General features: G+C 51.8%; 13 protein-coding genes and 1 non-coding gene across 14 annotated transcripts; 3 read left to right on the forward strand and 11 right to left on the reverse strand.

Moving 5' to 3' along the window:
- Positions 1-64: 64 nt before the first annotated feature.
- On the reverse strand, positions 65-1,316 carry SNOG_03016 (hypothetical protein; the record flags this gene model as incomplete). Its single annotated transcript, XM_001793553.1, has 3 exons — positions 65-753; positions 812-1,149; positions 1,254-1,316. 3 exons carry the CDS (start codon positions 1,314-1,316, stop codon positions 141-143), a joined length of 1,014 nt encoding a protein of 337 aa, XP_001793605.1. The 3' UTR covers positions 65-140.
- A 634-nt stretch (positions 1,317-1,950) lies between these two features.
- On the reverse strand, positions 1,951-2,093 carry SNOG_03017 (hypothetical protein; the record flags this gene model as incomplete). The annotated part of the gene is made up of 2 exons (XM_001793554.1): positions 1,951-1,977; positions 2,016-2,093. 2 exons carry the CDS (start codon positions 2,091-2,093, stop codon positions 1,951-1,953), a joined length of 105 nt encoding a protein of 34 aa, XP_001793606.1.
- A 138-nt stretch (positions 2,094-2,231) lies between these two features.
- On the reverse strand, positions 2,232-3,375 carry SNOG_03018 (hypothetical protein; the record flags this gene model as incomplete). Its single annotated transcript, XM_001793555.1, has 2 exons — positions 2,232-2,635; positions 2,658-3,375. 2 exons carry the CDS (start codon positions 3,373-3,375, stop codon positions 2,232-2,234), a joined length of 1,122 nt encoding a protein of 373 aa, XP_001793607.1.
- Positions 3,376-3,814: 439 nt separating this feature from the next.
- SNOG_03019 (hypothetical protein) lies at positions 3,815-5,709 on the forward strand (the record flags this gene model as incomplete). Its single annotated transcript, XM_001793556.1, is given in 4 exon segments — positions 3,815-3,968; positions 3,985-4,173; positions 4,439-5,367; positions 5,417-5,709. 4 exon segments carry the CDS (start codon positions 3,815-3,817, stop codon positions 5,555-5,557), a joined length of 1,413 nt encoding a protein of 470 aa, XP_001793608.1. The 3' UTR covers positions 5,558-5,709.
- Positions 5,710-6,641: 932 nt separating this feature from the next.
- SNOG_03020 (hypothetical protein) lies at positions 6,642-7,673 on the reverse strand (the record flags this gene model as incomplete). The annotated part of the gene is made up of 1 exon (XM_001793557.1): positions 6,642-7,673. The coding sequence occupies one exon, from the start codon at positions 7,671-7,673 to the stop codon at positions 6,642-6,644; it is 1,032 nt and encodes a 343-aa protein (XP_001793609.1).
- A 1,917-nt stretch (positions 7,674-9,590) lies between these two features.
- Positions 9,591-9,840, reverse strand: SNOG_03021 (hypothetical protein; the record flags this gene model as incomplete). Its single annotated transcript, XM_001793558.1, has 2 exons — positions 9,591-9,769; positions 9,828-9,840. The coding sequence occupies 2 exons, from the start codon at positions 9,838-9,840 to the stop codon at positions 9,591-9,593; spliced, it is 192 nt and encodes a 63-aa protein (XP_001793610.1).
- A 1,049-nt stretch (positions 9,841-10,889) lies between these two features.
- Positions 10,890-11,389, reverse strand: SNOG_03022 (hypothetical protein; the record flags this gene model as incomplete). Its single annotated transcript, XM_001793559.1, has 3 exons — positions 10,890-11,026; positions 11,073-11,252; positions 11,320-11,389. 3 exons carry the CDS (start codon positions 11,387-11,389, stop codon positions 10,890-10,892), a joined length of 387 nt encoding a protein of 128 aa, XP_001793611.1.
- Positions 11,390-13,143: 1,754 nt separating this feature from the next.
- Positions 13,144-13,442, reverse strand: SNOG_03023 (hypothetical protein; the record flags this gene model as incomplete). The annotated part of the gene is made up of 2 exons (XM_001793560.1): positions 13,144-13,365; positions 13,398-13,442. The coding sequence occupies 2 exons, from the start codon at positions 13,440-13,442 to the stop codon at positions 13,144-13,146; spliced, it is 267 nt and encodes an 88-aa protein (XP_001793612.1).
- Positions 13,443-14,171: 729 nt separating this feature from the next.
- SNOG_03024 (hypothetical protein) lies at positions 14,172-16,087 on the reverse strand (the record flags this gene model as incomplete). Its single annotated transcript, XM_001793561.1, has 2 exons — positions 14,172-15,767; positions 15,827-16,087. The coding sequence occupies 2 exons, from the start codon at positions 16,085-16,087 to the stop codon at positions 14,172-14,174; spliced, it is 1,857 nt and encodes a 618-aa protein (XP_001793613.1).
- Positions 16,088-16,294: 207 nt separating this feature from the next.
- SNOG_03025 (hypothetical protein) lies at positions 16,295-16,907 on the reverse strand (the record flags this gene model as incomplete). The annotated part of the gene is made up of 2 exons (XM_001793562.1): positions 16,295-16,378; positions 16,725-16,907. 2 exons carry the CDS (start codon positions 16,905-16,907, stop codon positions 16,295-16,297), a joined length of 267 nt encoding a protein of 88 aa, XP_001793614.1.
- Positions 16,908-17,451: 544 nt separating this feature from the next.
- On the reverse strand, positions 17,452-17,532 carry SNOG_16711. The gene is given in 2 exon segments: positions 17,452-17,487; positions 17,497-17,532. It is a non-coding gene; the product is annotated as a tRNA-Thr (tRNA).
- A 1,664-nt stretch (positions 17,533-19,196) lies between these two features.
- On the forward strand, positions 19,197-20,105 carry SNOG_03026 (hypothetical protein; the record flags this gene model as incomplete). The annotated part of the gene is made up of 1 exon (XM_001793563.1): positions 19,197-20,105. The coding sequence occupies one exon, from the start codon at positions 19,197-19,199 to the stop codon at positions 20,103-20,105; it is 909 nt and encodes a 302-aa protein (XP_001793615.1).
- Positions 20,106-20,855: 750 nt separating this feature from the next.
- Positions 20,856-21,200, forward strand: SNOG_03027 (hypothetical protein; the record flags this gene model as incomplete). The annotated part of the gene is made up of 2 exons (XM_001793564.1): positions 20,856-20,892; positions 20,989-21,200. 2 exons carry the CDS (start codon positions 20,856-20,858, stop codon positions 21,198-21,200), a joined length of 249 nt encoding a protein of 82 aa, XP_001793616.1.
- Positions 21,201-21,350: 150 nt separating this feature from the next.
- Positions 21,351-23,065, reverse strand: SNOG_03028 (hypothetical protein; the record flags this gene model as incomplete). The annotated part of the gene is made up of 2 exons (XM_001793565.1): positions 21,351-23,019; positions 23,058-23,065. 2 exons carry the CDS (start codon positions 23,063-23,065, stop codon positions 21,351-21,353), a joined length of 1,677 nt encoding a protein of 558 aa, XP_001793617.1.
- Positions 23,066-23,089: the final 24 nt, after the last annotated feature.

The following is a 23,089-nucleotide window of genomic DNA, read 5'->3' on the forward strand; positions in this document are numbered from 1 at the left end:
AATACGACCACGAACGAGGTTCGAGCAGACGAGAGTGTGCAGTCATTCACGCTTCGTGGTAATATGTCTTGGTTCAGTAAAAAAAGATGGTCCGATTGTGCATGTCAGCAAGACCACTGCAGAAGCCTTAAAGTGCCCCATCACTTCTCCAAAAGCCACTTCACCCCCCTCAGCGTATCCCCTACAAACCTCCTACTCTCTTCCATCTCCGGATAATTCGTCCAAAACATATGTCCATAGCCCGCATATATCTGAAACCTTGTCAAGACTCCCGCCTCCCTCAAGACCCGATCATACAGCACCGCCTCATCCCTCAACGGATCCAGTCCTCCAATCTGAAAAAAAGCCTTCGCCGCGCGCTTGTGCCCCTTGGGGTGATTGAATGGATCCCACAATGGTGACTTAGGATCGGGCGCGTAGATCTCTTCGATCAGGCCAGGCGGTATGCCCTTGAGAACTGGGTCATTAGTAGATTTTGTGCGCGACTCGTACAAATGCGCGAGATGAGGTGGTACATTTGCATCAGGCAGGAGAGCCGGCACGCAGAGATATTGGCCAGTGATAGGCGGCTCGAGTCCCTCATCGCGCGCCCTGAGCGCAAGGACAGCAGCGATGTTTCCGCCCGCTGATGCGCCGCCGACAATCAGTCCGCGCGACGGCGTGGCTTTAAGATCTGCACTGTGGGAAATAGCCCATTTCAGTGCGTCCCAACAGTCGTTGACGCCGGTGGGGAACTTGTGCTCGGGGGCGAGACTGGCGTGTCAGTATTCACAGCCATCACTAGGATGTTTGGATTTGAGGGAGAGCATACCGATATTCAACATTCACGCAAACAGCGCCCAAGTCGCGCGCGAACATGCGGCAATTCAAGTCTTCGTCTGTGAGGTCGCCCATACTCCAGCCGCCTTCGTGGTACATCATGATTAGTGGACTTCCGCTGGTGGGAGGGCCGGCAACGGGCTGGTACACCCGCGCACGGATTGAGGAGCCATCTTGTGTTGGCACGTTGTGGAGCGATTCGGTGACTGATTCTGGGATGGGTCCTGGGATTGTGTAGAGATGGCGCAGTTTCTCGAGGTGTGCAGCGCGGGCGGCGCGTTGGGTGAAGAAGTCTGGGCCCTCGATGGAGACTGGACGGGCTTCGAATGCCTGCGGGTATTGGGTTATCAGATGGAATCGACCAAGCATCAGTCTTGATGGAGATAAACGGTAATGAATCAACGTCGCTGGCGAAACATAAAGACGGGGCTCACCTTTCTATACTCGGGTGCCACTTCCCCAGACTTCAAGACTTCTTCTCGAGTCAAATGTGCCATGATTCTTTGGTTCCCATGTATTATTAGATAATGATCTGATATTGTAAGATGCATTGCAAGACTTCTTTGGAGTCAGGTGTCCATAGCTTTCACGTGAGATGACGTCATCGCTGCATGTCAGCTCACTAGATGAGGCAACAACTCCCGCATGCTGCTCAATATCTTGACCATATGAGCAAGGAACCACAACTGAGTAGAGCTTGCAAAAGAAGCATGTGTCGCAAATGTAAAAGGATTTGTGCTCGAAAAGTTTGAAGAAGATGACCGTAAGCATGCTACCATTCTAATACGGTAGAAAGGAGTTTATCGTCTTCTTCGCTCCCTCTCCCCTTTCCTATAACCTCTTCGCTCATCTCTCCTGTCATCCCTCAGCTCACCTCTGCTATCCCTCCTCTGCTCAGCTCGCGCATTCACCCTGGTCCCCTCCCAACTCCAACTTCCAGCATTAAATCCGGCACGAGCTACCCTACCCAAGTTTCGCGCGTTTAGACGATTCTGGGGGTGTCTAAAATTAGTGTTTACAAGTGCCCCACCAACAGGTACTCGCTCAAGGTTCTCTGCTGTTAAGCGATTATGCGGGTGTCTGAACCGACTGTCAGCGAGTGCTCCACCCACACCTAGTCGGTCAAGATTTTCAGCCGTCAAGCGTCGCTGGGGATGTCTGTATTCATTTCTAGCAAGCGGACCGCCTATAGGTACGTGCTCGAGGTTTTGTGCGGTAAGGCGGTCGCGAGATGGGATCTCGTCGAGCCAGTGTACGTGGCAGCTGGGTGGCATGTTGCTTGATGTAAGGGTAAGGGCTTTGTAGAGCAAGCAGCGGAAAGAATTTATGCTCATATTCCTTGAAGGCGGAACGGATCACCTAGATATGTTACATTGGGCGTGTCGTGAGCTTGGAGATTGACGAAGGAAAGATCAAGTCGAGGTGATGAATTTTGACTTCCATGGTTCTCGGAATATGCTGACTGGAATACTGCTGACGATGGGTATCTTAATGATGTGTTTCACGCATAAAAATGCTGGATAGTCATTCGTACAGGGCGAGTGATGATCAATCGCGTGCATGGTCGCGATCTCCACGAGGTGAGCGCGCTCGATATGGTAGAGGAGAGCGCTTCGAACGCGAGCGATCCCCGCGATCATCGTCGGAGACTGAAGGACGTCGACTTCTTTGCTTCTTGTCGCTGTGAACACGGTGACGCTCGCGACTGCGATCACGACGTTTCTCATGGTCTCTACTATCAGACTCATCGCGATGCCTTGACTTTCGCTGTCGACGGTCATCGTCCGAGTCCCTGTCGCGACTTTCTCGGTCACGTCTATGCCGCGAATGCCGTCCACGTCCGCCATCTTCTTCGTCGTCTTTGATCTTCCTTCTCTCTTTCTCGCGATGTCGGTCTCTGGATCCGTCCTTGTGGTGATGCTTCTCCCGCCTCTTGGCTCGCTCCTTCTCTTTCCGCTTAGCCTTCTTCAACTTCTTCAGCGCCTCGTCGACCTTCTCTTGTTGGCGCTTGATCATGGAGTCGCGCATCGGATCGTCTTCGTCCAGCTTGTCCATCAGCTTGTCCAATTCAATCTCCTCTGGCAAAAGTGGTCTATCTTCGTCCGAGTCACTCTCGCTGTCTGTCTTCCGCCTCTTGCGCCTGCCGTCGTCTGAGCCTTGGTCATCATCGTCAACAGGTTCGCCCATGGTATTGTCCCGCATGTCCTCGCCATCCATGGGCTTGTAGCGCGCATGGTCTACGCGTATCACTCGGTCCATAATGGTCGACCCGCCCAGGTTGTCTACTGCCAAGTCACAGCTTCTCTGGTCTTCGTATTTGATCCACGCAAAGCCCCGTGACTTTCCAGTCTCCTTGTCACGTGCCAGCTTGACCCATACTGGCTCACCATACTGTGAGAATATGGTTATGATGTCACCCTCGGAGAGCTCGAATGGCAGGCCGCCAATGTTGATGAAGGCTGTGTCGCGGTAGTCGGTGTGCCACGAGCCTTCTGTTCCGACACCGGCCTCGAGTTCGCGCTTGTTGAGCTGTTGTATGGCGCGTACAGAATTCATGGCGGGGAGTAAGCAATCCGGCGGAGACGAGAGCTCGTGAGGAAGGCGCGGTCGCACGAGGTGTCAGTCGGGAGGGAGTCGCTGGTAGCCGAGATGTCAGGCTCGCTTTATGCCCATACAGTCTGCTGTATCTTTATCCTCGACGCTTTATACCCGTTTCGGTCATATGGGGTGGGAGCGAGGTGTGCATGCGGAGGTGAGGTCCGCAACTTTTTGAAGCTCGGTCTTGGCAGGCACCGCAACGCAACAGACGTGGACCCCTGCACAAAAGCTCCCCAACACCAGCACCGAACAATCACCACCACCACGCAGTCGCGAGCCTTTCACTGCACGTCGCGTCGCGCTTGCCCATCTCTGACGCGTACAGCGACTCTTCCACCAGCTCTCCCCCTGACAACACGTCTTGTCCCCGCATTGCGAGCTCCGCAGCACCTCCGCAATGGCGAGCGCACATCGGACATCCAACTTCCCCTCGCGGACGCACCATGACCGGCCGAATAGCAGAGATACGGAGAAGGAGGAGATATGGAAGCCCATGCTGGACAACATCTCGAGCGGGAAGCGCCTGCCCGAAAAGAGCTTGCTCGTGCTAGGTGAGATTGTCGACAGGAGAAGCTGGGGAAGGAGCTAACGAGGGTCCAGGCGGAACCCCAGAGACACAGCGAGAATTCCTGGAGTCAGTGTCGACGGAAGGCGCGAACAGCCGCAGACCGCCAGACCGAGGAAGGAAGCCGCCTATCGCGAATCAGTTTGCCCTGGGCTACACCTACCAAGATGTCCTGGACACTGATCATGAAGGTATGGCACGTACTTTGTCGCTGGGCTGTTGAGACACTGACACTGCTAGACACACTCGCTCGCCTCTCCCTATACCTTCTCGCCAACCCTTCGCCTTCATTCACCCCTTTAATCAAGCCCTACCTGAACCCCCGCACACTACCAAACATGCTCATAGTAATACTGCTGGACTGGAACCACCCCTGGCTGTGGATACGGCAACTGCGCGATTGGATACGCGTATTGCGCTCACTCATCCTATCCCTGGACGATGCTTCGAAAATAGTCCTTGAAGAGAATATCCAGCTTCTGCAGGACAAGGGCCGCAGCCTTGGAGCTGAAGGAACCAGCAGCATGGAGGACGTCAAGATTCCACTGGGCCCTGGAGAGTGGGACGAACCGCTCGGCATACCTCTGTGTGTCGTGTGTCAGAACGCCGACAAGATTGAGTCGCTCGAAAAGGAGCGGGGATGGAAAGAGGAGGAGTTCGACTTCATCTTGCAGTATCTGCGCACTATCCTGCTCAAGCACGGATCAAGTTTGGTGTACACTATGCCAACAGCACCTGGCTCATTACAGACTTTGATTCACTCGACACTGGGCATCAAGTCGCTACTCAAGCAGGAGCAATTACGACACAACGTGACTGACCGTGACCGGGTATTGGTACCGCCGAACTGGGATTCTTGGGCAAAGATACGCATTCTGCGCGAGGGCTTTGATGTTGAGGGCGTCAGTGAGCGATGGAGTGTCGATATCGAAATTCCCCGCCACATGCGAATCGCAAATGGACAGACACCAGCGTCAGCGCCGGTCGAAGCCGAGGGCCAAGCAAACGGCGAGCCAGAGCCGTCGCCTGTTATAGAGGAAGAGCAGCAGGACGGTCCCTCCGCCACCTCGATATACGAAGACACCATTCGTAATCCTGAGAGCGACTACCCATTATCGGCCATGTCGAGGCAGAGTAACGGTATTGAAGTTACGAGCAAGGACCCGCAAGTATTCCTGAACGAACAGGTCACTTTGCTGGAGACATTGCGGCGTGAAGACGAGAACGAGGCCGCCATGAAGGCCGCGAGGAAAGAGAGTGATACCCCAGCACCGCGAACATACATGGAAGACGCATCCGGAGTTGTGGAAGAGCACATTGGACCTGTGCAGTTCAACATGGGTGGCATCCAAGTCAATGCGGATGAGATGGTGAAGCGCTTGCAGGTTAGTCAAAGTCTAATGCGTGATTGACACAGAGCTAACCATTCTGCAGGATCGCGAAGCAAACCGCGGTAACGAGCCAGGATCGCCTCCAGCAACGCAAGAAGCTGGCAAGATGGACAACGAAAAGCTCATGTCTTTCTTCTCCGGTCTGCTCAACAAAGGGCCGGGTGGCAGCCCGAGGGGCGCCTAACAGTTCCCCGGTAGCAAAGCGGCGCCGGGCTGACCACTTTCTCTTCTGCAACTATACAAACCTTGGCGGAACCTCTTCTCTTACCCTGTCGCGTGTACATGGTTTTATACCCACAGCGTAGCCTGTTCTGAAATTCGATATGTCGCAATCTACTTTCTCAATTGTTTGACACTCCATATCAGCTTGCATTACACGGGCCATGACACGCATGCGCAACAGTCTACCGAAGAGTCTCAGTTTCATGTTCCTTTCTGATGTTCGCTGGCCATTGGGAGATGGCCCGCACAGCAAGCGCGGTCATCACCATCACCGGTGTCCCCACTGCGTATTGCGACGGCAGCGCATGTCGAGCGACGATACACAGTTGGGGAGATCAGAAGGCGGCAAAGCCATGTTAAATTTTGCACTTGGATAGCAACCTGGTAGTGACACTGGTCAGAGTGGCGGGGTCTGAGGTGTTGATAGATACAAGCCAGACCAGGAACTTTGCTTAGATGAGGATGCTTCACGTTTGCATTCACGTACTACTAAAAGTCCCGCTAGCCAAAATTTATGACAATCATCCAAAAGGAAACATACAAAAAGAAAACCCTTGAGGGGAAGAAACTCTTATTTTCTTAATTAATTGACCGACCCTAATCTTTGCTCCTCCTTCCAGCCTCTTTCACTTCTCCTCCTAGTGTATGACAGCCTGAGGAGATATCTTGGAGCTCTAGTTTGTTGCAAACTGAGCGCTCTGAGAAGTATTCGAACCCCGGCCTAGCTAAACCTCAATACCACTATGGGTAAGAGGGTAGATCCATGGTAAACCGTGAACCTGAGCCAATGGGTGTTTGATGTTTGTTCGATGGGGAGAGGAGGAATTAGGTGGGGTATATCAGGTATAGTGCGTTGGCTGCTGGAATAATTTCTTGTGTTTGTGCGCGCTGGGCGGATCATTGCATACAACACTTTGCTCTTACAGATACAACTGAACGAAGGCCTTTGCGTTGGGCAGATGTCAAGTGAAAACCCGTAACCGACTTGCTGCTGCGTACTTATCGTACTGCCGAAGTAGCAAAGAGCAAGTGAAGCTTTGTTGTGCCTATAGCTTGACCGTTCTTGCCAAAACCTCCCTCGCTCCCGCTCTCACTTCTTCCACAATCTCCGCCGCGCTTTTCACCTCATTCACCAGGCCCAATCCCGTACCCGCCCATATCGCAGCTCTGCCTTGCAGGCCCGTACCATACCCCTTATCTTCCGCACCTATGGCGTCGTTGTGCGACTCTTGGATATCCTCGATACTCACTCCGTCCACGAAGTCTTTATGGCTCTGCATCATCAAACTGCGTCCATCATACATCCCGGGCCATATGTTCGGCCCACGCAGCTGATCAAACAACTTCGAGCGCGTCGTTACTTGTCCACCATCACGTGCCTCCAGCACCGCTGCTTGATACACCGGATGTACGTTCACTTCTTTCGACGCGAGGAATCGCGTACCCATCACCACGCCCTGCGCGCCGAGCGCAAGCGCAGCAGCGACACCCCGGCCATCAACAATACCGCCTGATGCGACGAGAGAGATGTCCGACAAGCCCTCGCGCTCAAAGGCGTCGCATACTTCCGGCACCAACGATACGATGCCCGCGCTCTTTTCGTATCCATGCCCGCCTGCATCGGCGCCTTGAAGACACAATGCATCCGGCTTCGCTGCTCGCGCGACGTGCAAAGCCGCCGCAACGCTCCCCACTTGCACCCAGACCTTGCTTTCCGGCGACGCCTTGCGCAATACTGCAGCCCATTCTGCGTAGTCGTCTAGCTCTTTCGCGGCGAACAGCCATATCACGGCGGGCTTGAATTCTTGCACTATGGGCACGACGTCGTCTAGTTTGAGCAAGAAGGGCAGAAAGCCGATGCCAATGGGAAGGTTTGATGATGATATGGATGTGAGAGCTTCAGATGCGATGAGCAATTCTTTGCGGGCGTCGGACATACTGAGGGCGCTGCCTATTAACCCTAGACCACCCGCGAGCGTGACGGCGGATGCGAGGGCACCGCCTGCAAAGCCTGCCATCGGGGCGTTGATGATCAGGGGAGATGCGGTCCATGGGAAGTAGTCTTTGAATGTCGACATGATGATGGGGTAGTTGATGTGGAGTAACTACACTCGACCATCGCACAACTTTGGAGCGCTTCGAAAAGTGCTTACCGAAGATGGTAAGCAAACATTTCGCGCCATAGACATCACCTGCGACGGATCATGCGAGCGAAGGCACACCCTTCTTTGATGCTGCTGACGGTAGACCACTGTATCGCTCGCATGACATGCCCCACTGCAGGTGTCGCTCCGCAAAGCGTCATACCTCACGACCAACAGCGGAACTTTCCGGCTTCCGATGCGCTAGTAATTACGTCAAATCTAACCTCGCTCATCAGCGTTCTTATCGTGCATATCCAAAACTTCAGTCACAACGCCTCTTCGCACAATCTCGTTCTCGTGAATATGTTTTGGGGTCCAGTGTTACATGTGTTGGGGAAAGAGACGCGCTATCATTGACCTCGAAAAGTCTATTTGTGGAGAGGCTTCTTAGGCTAAGACCAAGCAAAGGTTTAAACAGCAAGATACCCCTTCCATTTCATCCCCGTCTTATCTTTGATGCGAACATTGTTCTGTCTAAAAAGCCTTTCATGTAATACCTAGACAGAGGTATTGCGGCAAATCGTCTACGTCTTGAAGGTATATTAATTTCCACAAGCAAGCATTCTCACCTAGTCCATCCCATGATCATGCATTAAGCTACAATTCTTTCATTCTCCCATCTTTTCGTCATCATACAGCCTGTCATTGCGTGTTCAAAACGGCTGTCCAGTGTTACCGCAAACGCGCCAAGCCCGGGACCGTGTGCCCACGCGACAGTAATATGCTCAAGATTCTTGCGCGTCCGCCGGTCAACATCCTCGTACACGATACGAAGCAGAATGACAGACGAATCGGGCTTCGGTCCACCACAAGAACCAAGAAATTCGCGCGCAAGAAACCGGTGGACGAGAGGCGACAGAGCAAACCACCCGGCCCGCTGAGTTGGTGTCAGAAGTAATACGTGCGGACTCGATGGTGATCGGCACCAGTGCTCATCGATATGCGCACGAAGGGGTGCTTCAGGCTATGATCACTCGACACATACAAATGGAGACGTGCGAGCGCCTAGCTGCTCAGAGCATCGCAAGACAGACGGGTGCGCACTTGTTGTCGAAAGCTCAGCTATCGAAGCTGTCCAGAGCTCTCCCGGAGAGAGCGCAGTTCAGACCGGCGGTACCTTGCTCACCCAAGGTTTAGCTACGAAAGCAGGCGAGAGCTTTCTTAGAGAGAGCACGATACATAACGGCAATGAATTGCTCGCCGAAGACTTGGGTGCGTACAATTTTGGCCGCGATAGTTCAAATAGGGTCCTAGCTAATTCAGGAGTTCAGTCAGCCGAAGATTTGGCGCATGATTAGACCGCCACAGCTCTTTTCCTCGTCCATCTGGAGGAGGAAAAGGCTTGGCGGCACTTCCAGTCCCTCTTGAACTCCTACCGTCTCACTAACTAGATGCACTGGGGCGGCGATGTGTTGGATCATGCGGGGTAAGCTCATATTGGCGGCGTCCCGTTAATTTGTACACTCGAGCCGGCCTTCATCAAGTAAGATATCATCCTCTGCCAGGGTTCCGTCAGTGCATGCTCTCGCATGAGTTTTTGCAAGAAATTGTTCCAAATCACAAACCCAGGAATGTATGCATATCAAGCCTCTAGTTATGCTATTTTCATTTCCTACTTGACAAGGTCATCCACCCTCGCAAATCATCTAGGACATCAAGGTCCGGTATCAACCGCGAGGCGTAGATCTTGGACCGCGGCGCCCACTCATCTCAGACGTATACTTTAGTTGTTGCGATTGTCGAACAACTTTCAACTCAACCCAATCTGTTGTACCCGGAGCTCCGACGTGGCAGAAGAAACATGTTGTCTAATTTTGTCAGCCACAGCTATACGACGTACATCTAGTTGCTTCAATTACCATTCCGGAACCATCTTAACCACGGCCGATTCTTTGAGTGTACTAAGTCCCGCAATTCGCGTCTGTATTTGATGGCCAGTCCTAGAGCCATGAGAAGGATAGTTGCACAAGCAAATGCAGCCTCCTTGGACCAAGAGCTCCTTCCACTGGGAGTTGGCTGGGATAGGGTATCTTGAATATTTTGAGTCCAAATTGATTCAAAAGGACTCGGGAAAAGAGAGCTGCGTACCATTTGCATCCATGATGACCTATCCAATGGAGGATAAATCCGCCAAGTTGGAGAACCGAAAGCTTAGTATCAGGGCGCTATTTGTTGTATATTCAGTGTGTCTTGATGGATATCACAAAATTTATAGGATGTGTTCGTTCGCTAGGTGATTCAAGAGGTCATGGACCTGTAACGTAGTGGTGTGGTCCAGTGGATCGTGGCTAAGCACTGAAGAGTAACAAACGCTGTGTTGGAAAGATAGAAGATCAATGCAAGAAAAAGTGCGATGGCTTTAAATCCAGTCTTGATCGACTTTGTTGTAGGTCTCACAGCTTGGCTGTATTGCACTGCCTCGATGCCCTAGGCCGCGTTTAGCTCCATACCCACCTTCATTTGCACTGCGACTTAAAAATTACTGTAGAAAGCTAGGCTGTGTTCCATCACGCCCATCGTCAAGCGTAAGTCTACAGTGTATCTACCTACTTACAGAGCGGCCTTCGAGTAGGGTTATGCAATCGCCGGTTTCACGCCTCTTTGTTGCGAAACCATCAGTCCTAGCATACCAACAATATTGAGCCTACGTCTATCCAAACCCTACATATTGCTTATGCTTGTTGGCTTGAGTTGTATTTAGCGAGTTTTGGGAGTGAATATGAAGCGAAAGTGTGGTTCAACGCGACCACGGTCAACATATACAAGTTAATGATCGTGATGGTCAAAACAGCCTCATAGAACTCTCAAGCGCAAAATTTTCAAACGGCGGCTAGGCTGGCGCGTTCGTCTTACCTATCAGCAGAGGATGAAATTGGCTGAGGTCGCGTCTTGCGCCTGCCCTGATGGTCAGCCCTTATGTGTACATGCGGCTGATACCATTGCTGACGCTGAACCACCAGAAGAGCAGACAATGCTCGTTACTCTTGACATGAAGTGCATTACAATTTCCTGCCTCTATTAATCTGCAAAACTTTTTGTTGTTCTCCACGCCAGGCGCTCGCGAATAGCACTACCTGATTCATTCAGCCTTGCGTGCGCCGATATATGTGCCTGGTCACTCCACGACCATCATCCACTCAGTAAGGTCTCTCACTTTTGTGAACCGTCTGGACCGTGCCGCGTATGGAGGAGCGAAGTATATGTATCCTGTTGATACCTTCTGATCCGTTCTATATCCACCCATTCGCAACTTGTATCGGTGTGGGATCCATATGCGAGCTCAATATCTGCATATATCAGTTAAAGGCTCGTTCACCAGCTATTTGGACGCACCTTGTGTGACCCTAACCGACCGGCGTCTTTTGAGCCTGGGTGGAAAGAACGTTTTCAACCTATGCTTGAAGAGAAAACCTAGACCGGACATGACGAGCGATATGATGATGGCCACCAAGGCGAGGATAGCCTCTTTTGACCAAGAAGAGCTGACAGGAGAGGTGGGAAGGACATAGGTGGCTTATTATGTTAGCATTGCCCTGGTGAACTCAACGTGGAGCCGCACCAGTTAGGCCTAATTACGTACTGTTGGTTGTCATTGTGTATGGAGAAAGTTTGTCAGTTGTTGCAATGGTCCAGTGGAAATTCTTGTACATTGCGAAGTGGAAGACTTTCTCGAGTTTGCATTACCAGTTCATGGCCGACTAGATATAGCTCTGGCTTCAGGTAACAAATGGGAACCTCTTGAAAAAAGCTTTGCGCAACGGATAGAATACCAGTGCACCGAATGCGCATGGTTGCGGTACTCGGTGTAGGCTAACGAAGCGTCAACAGTGGCAATGCTAAAGCCTGTAGGCACACGGAGGAACATTGCGCTTCAGCCAATGGATTCTCCGCTTCTATTTTTTGATAATTTAATGGCCCTAGTAAGAACCAAAGTTGCGGGGAAGGTGGTTCTTTATCCCGCGAACATGGTACAAGCGCTGTCGCGTCGAAGTAAGCTCAAGGGACTTGCATCGCTAAAAGCGTCGAGTGGACAAAACAGATAGTACATATATAGATATTGGTACTCGGACGACGTTCTCCTTTCAGGCTGGTTGTGACGGAGTCGCGGGCTTCGGTGAAGTGTCAAGTTTTCGTAGCTTAGATTCATACAGCATGCGATGACCGCATTCAGGTTTGTCTTACTCCAGCTCGATTATGGCGACTACGCCCAGACACAGATTTTGATACAATGAGAAGCAGGCGTTTTGTAGAGTAAATCTCCTACCCACCGAATTATGTGAGGCAACATGCAATTGTACTTGTGTATGTTTTCCGATTCCATGCGAATTACAAAGAACGTCTTCTAGCTGGACCGCGTCGCATCCGTATATTAGACGTATATGTATCTTGCTGATAGCGGCGCACATCCGCCATGCCGGCCCAGCCTTTATGGTCGGACAAGGATTGAAGAGGAAGAAGCTCCGTGTCCACTAGTTCGTTAGACCGATTGTTACTCTCGAAGTCGCGTAGAGAAGCACATACCATCCACTGCTTCTCTTCGCGTTCGCCACAATCTTGGATGCGCTATATTCAGTCTTCGAGCTGTCCACCTGTACGATTTTTTTAAGCCAGGCAAGGCCGCCATGAGAATGAGGGTTGTGCAAGCTATGATAGCTTCCTTGGCCCACGCTGATGCACCATTCGGGGATGATTCACTATCTGTGTATTCTACAGATCAGTATGGGGACGTAACATAGTTCACCCTCATCTAAGCAGAAGCAATCTCGTACCGTTGTTGACCATGTCGACAAGACTTGGGGAGGGTTGTTGCGATGGTTTGGTAGCACCAGAAGCCTTCAGGAGATGTGGATAATGTGTGGATTGAAGTGCTCGGATACAGGTGTAATCGGGCAGGCTGAGGGTGATCAGAACGGTAAATGTACAAGAACCGTTACTGATAAAGGAGTACGATGAAATAGTTGATGATGCTGAAGTTTGAAAACTGAAATAGAAATTGGTTTTGAAAGCGGCCGTGTCTCGACCTTTGTATGAAAGTACATTGCAAGAACGATGAGGCGCGGGCAGTGTATTTAAGCTACGCTTTGATTGTGCTGGCGAGAAAGCTCATAGCACCTGGTAGACCTGGTCGATTGAACAACCGAGCGTGGACGCTGCTTATGCCAAGGTTAGATTCTCCTAGTGTATTCCGACTATTCAACAAGAACGGTAGGCGAAGGGTTTCAGGCAGCCCATTAGCACGGCGCCGGGAGATACCCGTGATCCTACGTCTAACAGCTTCAAGGCGAAAAGCTGCAAGGGGGCGCTGGAAGCCGACCAGACGCCGGGACTCGGGCCGTCTGCTAGGCCCTAACAGTGTAAGTACAGCTATCTGCTAGGCCCTAACAGTGTAAGTACAGCTACGTTCCTATACTCGCTGCTGCGCTCCCATCCTCGCTGCTACGCTCCTATCCTCGCTGCTGCGCTCCCATCCTCGCTGCTGCGCTCCTATCCTCGCTGCTGCGCTCCCATCCATGCTGTCGACACCCGCCCTTGCATGCCACGGGGACATGAGTCGACACGGGGACTCGAGACGGAGAACCAACGTGAAGTTCACTGTCGTGTAGTTTTCTTCGGCAGCTGCCGCGACCTACTATTACGTGTGCAAACCCTAAATGTTACAAGACGCAGCTCAAACCACGTGCCTTGCAAGGCAATTTTCGCCATCGTGCTCGCATCGCCGATTCTAACACTATGCGCTTCCTTTTCCAGTACAGTGGAACGTACTCAATTGTGTGAATACCCTTAGTTCTTGCAAGGTGGAAATCCTCCCGCTGAAAGCTCGGATATTTTCACTATTGTCGAACGCTGCATACTCCTCACAGAACCCCGAAACTGGTGGAGAAAGTTTACAAATCAAGTAGAGAAAGATGAGAATCACGCTTGGCAATTGAAAGAACGCACGACACGCAAGGCAGACGAGAAAGTTCAGTTGTACTCATGAATTCTCCTACCTAACCTAAGTACCTCCAAAAGTGGATCCATATCCAAACCCAACATTTTCAATTCAGATTTCAAAATCCCAGTCCTTCGCCAAGTTCAATTGACAAGCTTAGAAATGCAGCAAGCTCAGCCGGCAAAGAAGAAAGAGTGAAATGCGATCCAGCCTATCCGTCCGACCTTCCCTACGGACAGGTTCCAAAATATCTTCAAGACATTATCAACTAAAAGAGAACGTCCTGACCTGGTCTATGGCTAGATCAGGTCGAGAGCGCCTCAGGCTATAAACAGTGAAGCCGGCACCACTCGTCGTTGTTTGAGTGCTACCCCAAATTAGGAGGAGTGATGCTTCGAGAAGGAGAAGTAAAAGCAAGTAGGTATTCGAAAAGATGACGGACAAATACAAAGGAAATGCGCAAACATATCCTCGTCAAGACTCATATCGAGCCAGTACGCTCACAAAGCCATGCCAGGGACGGGTTTCCGCGAAGGCATGGGACCAGCGCCAGGGTTGATGGGACCGGCGTTGGGATTCATGGGACTCAGCGCCGGAGCGGGGCCTCGTCGCATGTTACCAGCCTGGTTTGCCGAGTTCGATCTGGGACGGCCCATCTGCGGGGGAGGAGCCATCTGGGGTCCGCCGCCATACGGGCCGGGAGACATTGAGCGCTGAGGAGCGGCATACGGTGCGTTGCTGTTCGAGCGTCCACGAGGGGGGCCTTGCTGTGGTGCGTTGCTGTTGGATCGGCCGCGAGGAGGTCCTTGCATCTGAGGGGACATCTGGCGAGGTCCGGGGCTCATGGCGTGAGGAGAAGGGGACATGCGACCGTTGGCAGATGGATGAGGCGAGTTGGGTCCGCTGCCGGGCGAGAGCGGACGAGGTTGAGGAACGCCGCCAGGGCCCATGGGAGAGCGGAGGGGAGGTCCGCGCATACCTGGGGGCGGTGCTTGACGAGGTGGACCACCACGAGGCTTGACGGGGTGCTTGGACAGACAAGTACGGGGAACTACACCTTGTTGGGAGCGGTCCATGCGAATGCAGAGCGCCCAGCCGTCATCGTACTCGTGCAGCATCCTGACGAGCTGACCGGCGTTGAGACCGAGCTCATCTTGCATGGACGGCTTGAAGTCAAGCTGGACGCGATGGACGTTGTTGGGAGCAGGTGCAGGGCCGTTGGAATGAGCACCAGCAACAGGAAGAGCACCGGTAGGGGCAGGGCCAGGCGATGCAGGCAGATCTTCGGTCCAAGCGGGGCTGGGAGGTACTCCCTCTGAAGCAGCGTTGATGCTAGGTGGCGCAGGGAGGCTCTGGGCAGGTGGTGCAGAAGACATGGCAGTTGCGGCAGCGATGACAGGGGCGGGGTTGGCGAAGTCGGTGCTGGGCGAGGTGGAGTGCAATGGAGAGGCGTTGGGAGGCGAATCTGGGATCCTGGACTGGGAAGCATCGACCGCGGCATTGTTTCCAAACGGATTGGCAGAAGGAGGACCAGAGTGGGGATCGCTGAATGGGTTCTCAGCAGCTGGCACATTCGCAGCAGCTCCGGGTCGCTCCCAAGCGCTTCTTGGGCGGTCCGGAAGGTCACGCTCTTTGGACGGTGTAAGAGGTGCAGCGGCGGCGACACCCAGCATGTTGTTTCCACTCTTGTTACCGTTCTCGAAAGCTGGATCGAATTGGGTGACAGGCCTCAGACTAAGACGGGGCGCGGTGGACATGGTGCGCTCAGTCCGTACACTTGGGGCTGCGGGAGCGGCAGTGAATTGCACCTGGGGAGGCGGTGGCGCGGGCGCGTTATGCATGGATATCTTCTCGTCGTCCTTGGTCGGAGCCATCTGGTTCTTCTTGCGGCGGTACACAAGCAAAATGCCCACGAGGAGCGCACCAACTCCCACCAAGATACCGAGAGCTAGACCAGCCTTGGCTCCTCCAGACATGCCCTCTGACGAGCCTGCCGAAGCAGCCGCCGAGATAGTAGCAGAGGCAGAGGCAGCAAGAGTCCCAGCTGCGTTGGCCAGACTTGGTGTTGGCGGCTTGGTCGCGACCATGAGGGTGCTCTGTTGCGCGCTATCTTTTGCTGACGAAGGCCGGATTGATGGCTTGATAACGCTCTCAGCTGGCTTGGCTCGTAGCCCTTTGTGTCTCCCTTGCTGGTAGCGCTGGTAGTGCTGGGCGGCAATGGGCGCTGTGCTGGCGGGCCGAGAGTGATCCTTGCTGGGCCATTGTCGTCGTCTGGACCGACGAAGGTAACAGGCACGGTGTAGGTGTTGGGTGCCGTCACAACCTTTACAGTTGTAACGACCACAGCGTTGCCATTATCATCGTCGTCGTCTCTCTGTCGTCGCACAAGGTGCGCATGGTTGTGGTGGTGCGCCATGCTGTGTGTGGTGTCGCGCAACTGGAGAGTCGAATCCGGTGTCGCAAGTAATAGAAGTTAGGTCGGCGAGGATTCCAGCGGCGAAATTAGTTGTTGGTCCGGGAAACGAAGTCACCCGCGTCCGGACAATAGTAGTTGTTTGATGCGATTACGTAGATGCGCAGACAGAGAGGACGGGCGGATATTTACAATCGTGGCAAGTGAGGCTCAAGGGAGGTCGGAAGGCTGCAAGGAATGCGCAGTCTCGGGCTGGGCTTTGAATGGCTCGATTGTCGTGGAATGTGATCGTGACTAGGTACTAAACATGAAGGAGTGTATGTAAATGGGTGTGGTGGTAAAGAGTGACTTGCGAGACTGGCTGCGCTCGATGAACGAAGGACGAACACAGCACGGCCGCGAGAGGGTGGGAGAATTAGGTGAGGTAGTGGTGAAGGCACGGGAGAGCGAGCGAAGGCAGGCGCGAGAAACGAGACACGGCTGAGAGGACAACCCGCGTTCGAAACGTCGGCGTGCCTGACCAAACAAACTCGCGGGGCCGTGCCCAGTTCATCTCTCCTTTAACCCCGTTCGGTATTGGCGGCACGTTAGGATTCAGGCACCGGCCGTTGATTGGCCGACTCAGACTCATCTAACTTACTGCGGGTGCTGATGAGCTCGTGCTATTTTCGCGCGCTTGCGCTGGAGGAAGCACCACCAGGAACCCCTTATCGAGGGTTATCGGCGCCTCTGCGCGGATGAGAAGGCTTGTCGGCGCCGTCCAGACAAGCTCATCCTCTGTTTCAATCCACCAGCTTGTGCTGTGGCTGAACGTAGCACTCATCACGGCTGCAGCCACAGCATTCCAGTCCCAGTCGCCAGGTCGACAGTTATTTATGAGCACCATCAAAGAGAATGTCACATATATGACGTACCAGGGTGTCGAAATGGGGCCGGTAATTGCTACCAAGCTGTCTTGCAAGGCTCGTCGTTGGAGGTGAGCGCCTGAATTGCTTCTTCGAGCCGGTGGAAGAACGAGTCGCAATTTCGGGGATCGTCAGCACAATAACGCTATATGGTTGGAGCCGAGGGCGGTGCACAACACGTCTGCGAAGCTCAATCACGAGAAGATTGCTGATTCATGCTTCCGAGGCTGTCGCACGACAGTAAATTTGCCCCTGTGTGGCAACCTGTGTCCTGCGAAATGTACGGGTTGGTAGTTCTTTGCTTGAATGCCGAGAAGATCTGCATCAGTACCCCATCCAAAAAGATGGCGTGTAAGTCTTACAAAATGGTGAAACAACGACGCTGAATGCCCGTCGATCATCCAAAAATGTCGCGCGTCCATCGCGCATCCTGACCGGTTCGTCGTCAGTTCAAAAAGAAGATGCCCTCTGCCAGAATCGAACTAGCGATCTTATCATAGCATGCAATACTAGTGATACGCTTTACCACTAAGCCAAGAGGGCGGATCCGATCAAACGATCGGTTGGTCAGGTAAGCTGAGATGTGTCAAAATCAAATTAGAATCAATATATAGTACGTATTGTGAGGGTGGTAACGCTGCTATCCTAATGTAGTGCTCTGAGCGAGACGGAAAATTTCGCTTCCCCGCAGTCGCGTACAGGAAGTCATACTATTACAAACACACCTTACTAGTGACATGATCCGCTCAACGCCCGCTCGCTATGATCAGTCTAATCGTGCTTTCCATGAGCAACCACAAACATGTGGCATCTTGACAGTCTGCGAAGCTCCTTTCAAGTACACGGAAGAGTTTAAGTCCTCTACTTCAATATTACTCCAGCTGACGGGCACCTTGCATCATTAAGCAGTCGCATCGCAAGAACACAAATGGAAGGCCATGCTAGTTTTAACACTGGAATACTCCCTGAAAAATCACGATGGTTTCAGTACTTTCAGTGGACGAAGTGCTCCCAAGGTACAGTTGAGGAAGGCGCCATCTTAGTGGGGCAGTTTTAGCCGAAGCTTCCAGCCAACTTCTGCAAACCGCATCCAATCCCATCTTTCCTGCCCTGCAAGGCGCACCTATCATATTCAATCTAACTGCCATTATCAGATATTTTCCTCTGTATGCTCACCAGGCGACACTGTTAGGACATCAGCTTCGATGGCTAGCGCTGCGCCCATCCAAACACGGCCATACAGGAGTCACAAAGTCCCAGCCTGCACCCGATGTCGCTCGCGCAAGATAAGATGCCACATCGACATTCCCGGAGAGCCGTGTCTGTCTTGTCGAGAGAGGCGCTTGAAATGCCAGTACATTGAAAGTACAACTGCCAACAATTCACCAACAGAAGATGGCGGAAGCGGAAGACCAGCAAAGCGAAGACGACACAGCGAACCCGAGGAAGGCCCTTCGCGACCACGCTCAGCGCCCATCTTGCACAAGCAAAGTACTAATCCCTCTGCGTCTATTATGTTGGCACCGCATTTGGCGGAGGACGTTGACATCTTCAACCGACATATCTCACAACATCGCAATCCTGGCGGTGAGGACTCGGAACCATCCAAATATCAAACTTTGCGCCATGATGTGAACGATCCAGTCGTATACACATCTGTTCCAAGATTTCGTACCGGTTTACCCCCCGGCTCGGGATGCGGACGAGAGCAGCGTGAGGTTGTGGAACAGATTCTGGGTCCTTTCAAACGCGAAGTCGTCGAACTGTATTTCAATCACGTGCACTACCACTTCCCTATTCTCGACGACGAGACCTGCGATCTCTTACGGTCAGGGCAGTTCTCAAAAGTTCCAAATAACCTCATGTGTGTCATTTATGCCTTGGGATCGCCACTATGGACGCGTTCAGAAACCCTGAAAATGCATCCAAGACCGGATACGTATTATGTGTGGAACAAGGGTATTTCCGCAACGCTTGAGGACTTTTTGAGTCCTGGGATGCCGACCATTCAAGCTGCCGTGCTCGATCAAATGGGAAGACCGTCTGTTTCCATTGTCGGAAATATCACATTATGCGGGCGCACGATATCTCTCGCACAGACGTTCGGCTTGCATCGCGACCCTTCGAAATGGAACATCACGGAGAATGAGAAGTCAGTGCGGGTAAGGCTGTGGTGGTGCTGCTTAATAACAGATTACTGGTCCAGCATGGCGTATGGTGCGCCTCCGTACATCTCCAAAGGCTACTATGACGTTCCCAGACCAACCGTCAGCAGCCTGATCTCAGCGCGCTCAACGCCTCAACAAAAGCACGCGACGACATGTTTTGTGCACTTGTGCGAATTGACAGAGCTGCTGGGCGACATTTTGCCGTTGGTTTATCAATTGGACCCGGATAGGGAAGAGCTGGCACGAAAAGTCACGAGATTCAAAAAGCAGCTGGAAGATATGGAGGCTCAGTTGCCGAGCTGGATGCCCTTGCCAAAGCGCGCTGGATCTTCGATGTTATGGTTGTGCTTTCTGAGCATTCGGCTGATACTTGCACGTGTAACTTTCCGATCAGCTATCCTGGACGGCGACGGCAGTCTCGGAAGAGCGCGCATGGAACAACTACGTCTCGCATCGTCCTCTATCCTTGACTTTGTACTGAGCCTTGGCGAAAGCCAGTTCCAGGACTTCTGGCTTCCATACGCCACACAGATCTTGGTGCACGCCATCACAGTCTCCCTGCGCTGTACGGTCGAGACAAAAGATTCTGAAATCCGCAACGACATGGTTTCGAAGCTTGAGCGCGTGATCGCGCACATGCAACACGCAAGAGATAACTACGACTGGGACATTGCGATCTACGCGCTCGAGAGATGCGCGGAGCCAGTACAGCGGATCGCGTCGCTCAATGCTCGAGAGCTGCCCCAGCCATCTGAGATTGAGCTGGCTAACATGAACGGAAGCATAATACCTAATGGCGCGGGAGCAATGGAGCCACCGACTACTCTACCACCGAATTTCGACGACACGACATTTCTCCTTTCGGATATTTTGGATCCTAATGCGTTTGACTTCTCATGGGATGCGTTATGGGATACGCCGAGCGCGATGACGAATTTTTCGATATGAATGATGGACAGCGTCTTGTCTGACGGGAATGAGATTCAGCTTGTGTCTGGGCGCTCGGCGTTCAGGTCATGACACACATGCGTACCAAACAGTCCGCCCTGCAGAGGAAGGTCAGGAAAGAGACATTGAGACGCACGGACAGCAAACAGACGTCACATGCGAACGCACAGGACACGAAACATAGCGCGGAGGCATACTTCTTATTGATACACCCAATTTGTAAAGGGATGATTGTATAATGTGCATCTACCTACAGCGGAACAACCCCTGTAACTGAACAAACTGTAGGTACTTCAGCTTTGCAGCAAATGCGTTTCCACACGCGCCTTAAATGTTGTTTTGTCAGTCTCTAGTTACATGCTATGACTATTTCTAAACCCTCTATAATAAGCGTATAGAAAATTCATGCCTGTGTAGGCGACTTCCTGCCTGATTTAGAAACGATCGTTCTTTGTAGTAAAAGCTGCATTGCGCACTGCGAGGGTAGTAATAAGATTGTACTGTGATTGTAACGTATGCAGTGTCTTTACTAAAGCTGAAATAATGAACAGCATCGCTAAAAAGGCAGAGTAGACAGTTGGAATGCGGGCGGCGATTAATACTTGGACGATCACGAGTCGAGTGGTAACTCTAACCATCGTTCTCAAATCAGAGCCGCCACCAACCCTCACTGACACAGCTCAGGATCTTCTGGTAAAATACCGTATTCTACCATACCCGAGACCTGTTTTGTCGGTCAGGGACCTCGCCATGACTGTCCGCTTAACAGCTGAGGGCATAGATGATGGTAAGAACCCGACGTCACTGTAGCTTGGCCCAAAAGGCAAAATAATTCGCATCTCTGCTATTCCCGACAACGAAGAAGTTTTTACGAACTTTACAGGAAAGTCCTACGACTCCGCTGCGCGCAACGCAACACGGCGACAACCCCTAAAACGATGCGAAGCCTCTCATAAAGACACACAGCCACGCCCGTCACCTTTTCACGAGCGTGCCACTATGGACCAATATTCATCACGATCAGTACTCATGAGCCGCCTCTTCAGGATCATCACCACTGATCCATTGAGAAAAGAAAAGTGTTTTAATGCCTGATTCCCATCGAGCGTGAACGATACGTAAGGCGCCACAATGTACAGATTTGCTTGACTTTGACCCAAAGAAACTCTTGGGACTTTACCCTGCCTTAGTGAATCGTGGGTCAATCACCAAAGCGCAGAACATGTCTATCTAATTATGGAAAATCTAAACGAGTGCTATCATTTTAGTGACGCTCCCTAGAGTTGTCCAAGCGTCAACATGGATCTGCCCAATAGCCACTCGCCTAGCGAGGTTGCCACTCCATTCAACAAGCAAGATGTTCTGAGCCCAAGAGTCCATGTATCTGTAGTGGGATATGTCATACATTTCATTGTAATAGTCATCACTTGATGGGTACTCAAGTGGTAGACTGTGTCGATGCGCATCAATGTCTTCTGGCATAACTTCTTTCTGGCTGAAACTAGATAGAAGGATGAGCTCACAAAGACGTGGATTGTGGAAGTTTGTCCAATTAGAACAAAGGCCATGAAGAGTCCCGCAATGTCGACCGTTACCGTCAAATATCCATGCGTTGTGTCTGCGGGCTCGTTTTGCCCAGTTGGACAACTCTGGATGGATCTCAAGATGACTAGATTCAAAATGAATTGAAAGTTTTGAGAGGTCGATTGCAGATGCCTTGAAAAGGAGCACCATATTCTCAGAGCAATTGTTTTCTCTGTCAGATTCGTCCCAGCTGATTTTATGTTTGTTCATGTAATTCCTCGCGTCGTTCAAAGTCACTTGTAATCGCTCACTGTCGGTGTCCCTTTTCCACTTGCGAGTGCCGCGAAATCCATCAGGGGTTGCAATGATGAATTGCTCAACCGCCGGTTGCAAGGATATCGTACTTCCGGCATAGGAACCAATGCGCCAGTCGTCCCAGTAGATATCGCCAATCCAAGACGTCCAGCACCACGTTGGTGTCCTGCAAGCTGCGTCTCGTGCGCAACTGAACGACTCTCTTGGTCGTAAATCTGCGGTGACCATAGGCCTCCAGAGTAATGCGAGGTCGAGGACATCTTCTGGTAGAGCACTAAGGAAATGCCATCCATATAAGGTGTTGAATGATGATAAGACCCCTTGGAACGCATTCAGAGAGTCTGAGTTGAATGTGTGTTGTCTGCTTGAATAACCTTTGACCAGATTGTTGTACACATTGAAGGTCGAAAAAAAGGAATCTGTACTCTCGGGGACTTTCTGTTTGAACGGATTGGAGAATCCAGAGCCCCATTCATGTCGAGTCTGATCTCCATGACAGTCTTCCGTATAGTAGCCTGATTGGCATTGAAAATAAACTTGGTCGTCTGAGAAATACAAACATCTTTTTGACAGGATTGCTTCTTGGAAAGTCCAAGCACGGGTATGCCATTTCGACTTCTGTAGAGCAACAGAGAGTTCTGGTAGTTTTGCAGAAAGTTGCCACGGGCTGATTGTGACAGAGCATTGTCGGACTCGTCGCGATTCTTCTCTTACACCTGGGAGTCCTGCACTAGCATCTTTTCCAGATAAGGATACAATAGTTGCCGCAGCCTGACTGTAGATCATGCCCATACGAGGGATCTGAGCTCGCTTGTCTGTCGCATCGTCTTGCACAATACACAGCGCATCAACCCAAAGAAATCTCTCTTGAAGTGCGGAAACAAGAGATATGGCATCTTTGATGACTTGAGGGAACTTATCTCTCAAACGCAAGATTGAACCGTGTTCTTCTAACTCAGAAAGGTTAGATTTCGTTGTCTGAAACGTGACCATGTTTCCCCAGACATAGCTAAGCGTGAAGTAGCGGTATTTTCGGGAGCCGCTCACAAGGCACATGCGCTTCAAGTCGAGCAACCTAATGTAGGTAGGACTGTATGTCTCTAAGTTGCATACTGGCCCATGATGTTCTTCGCAAGTATGCAACC

This window comes from Parastagonospora nodorum, assembly GCF_000146915.1.
Source record: "Parastagonospora nodorum SN15 chromosome Unknown scaffold_4, whole genome shotgun sequence".
Lineage (NCBI taxonomy): Eukaryota > Fungi > Ascomycota > Dothideomycetes > Pleosporales > Phaeosphaeriaceae > Parastagonospora > Parastagonospora nodorum.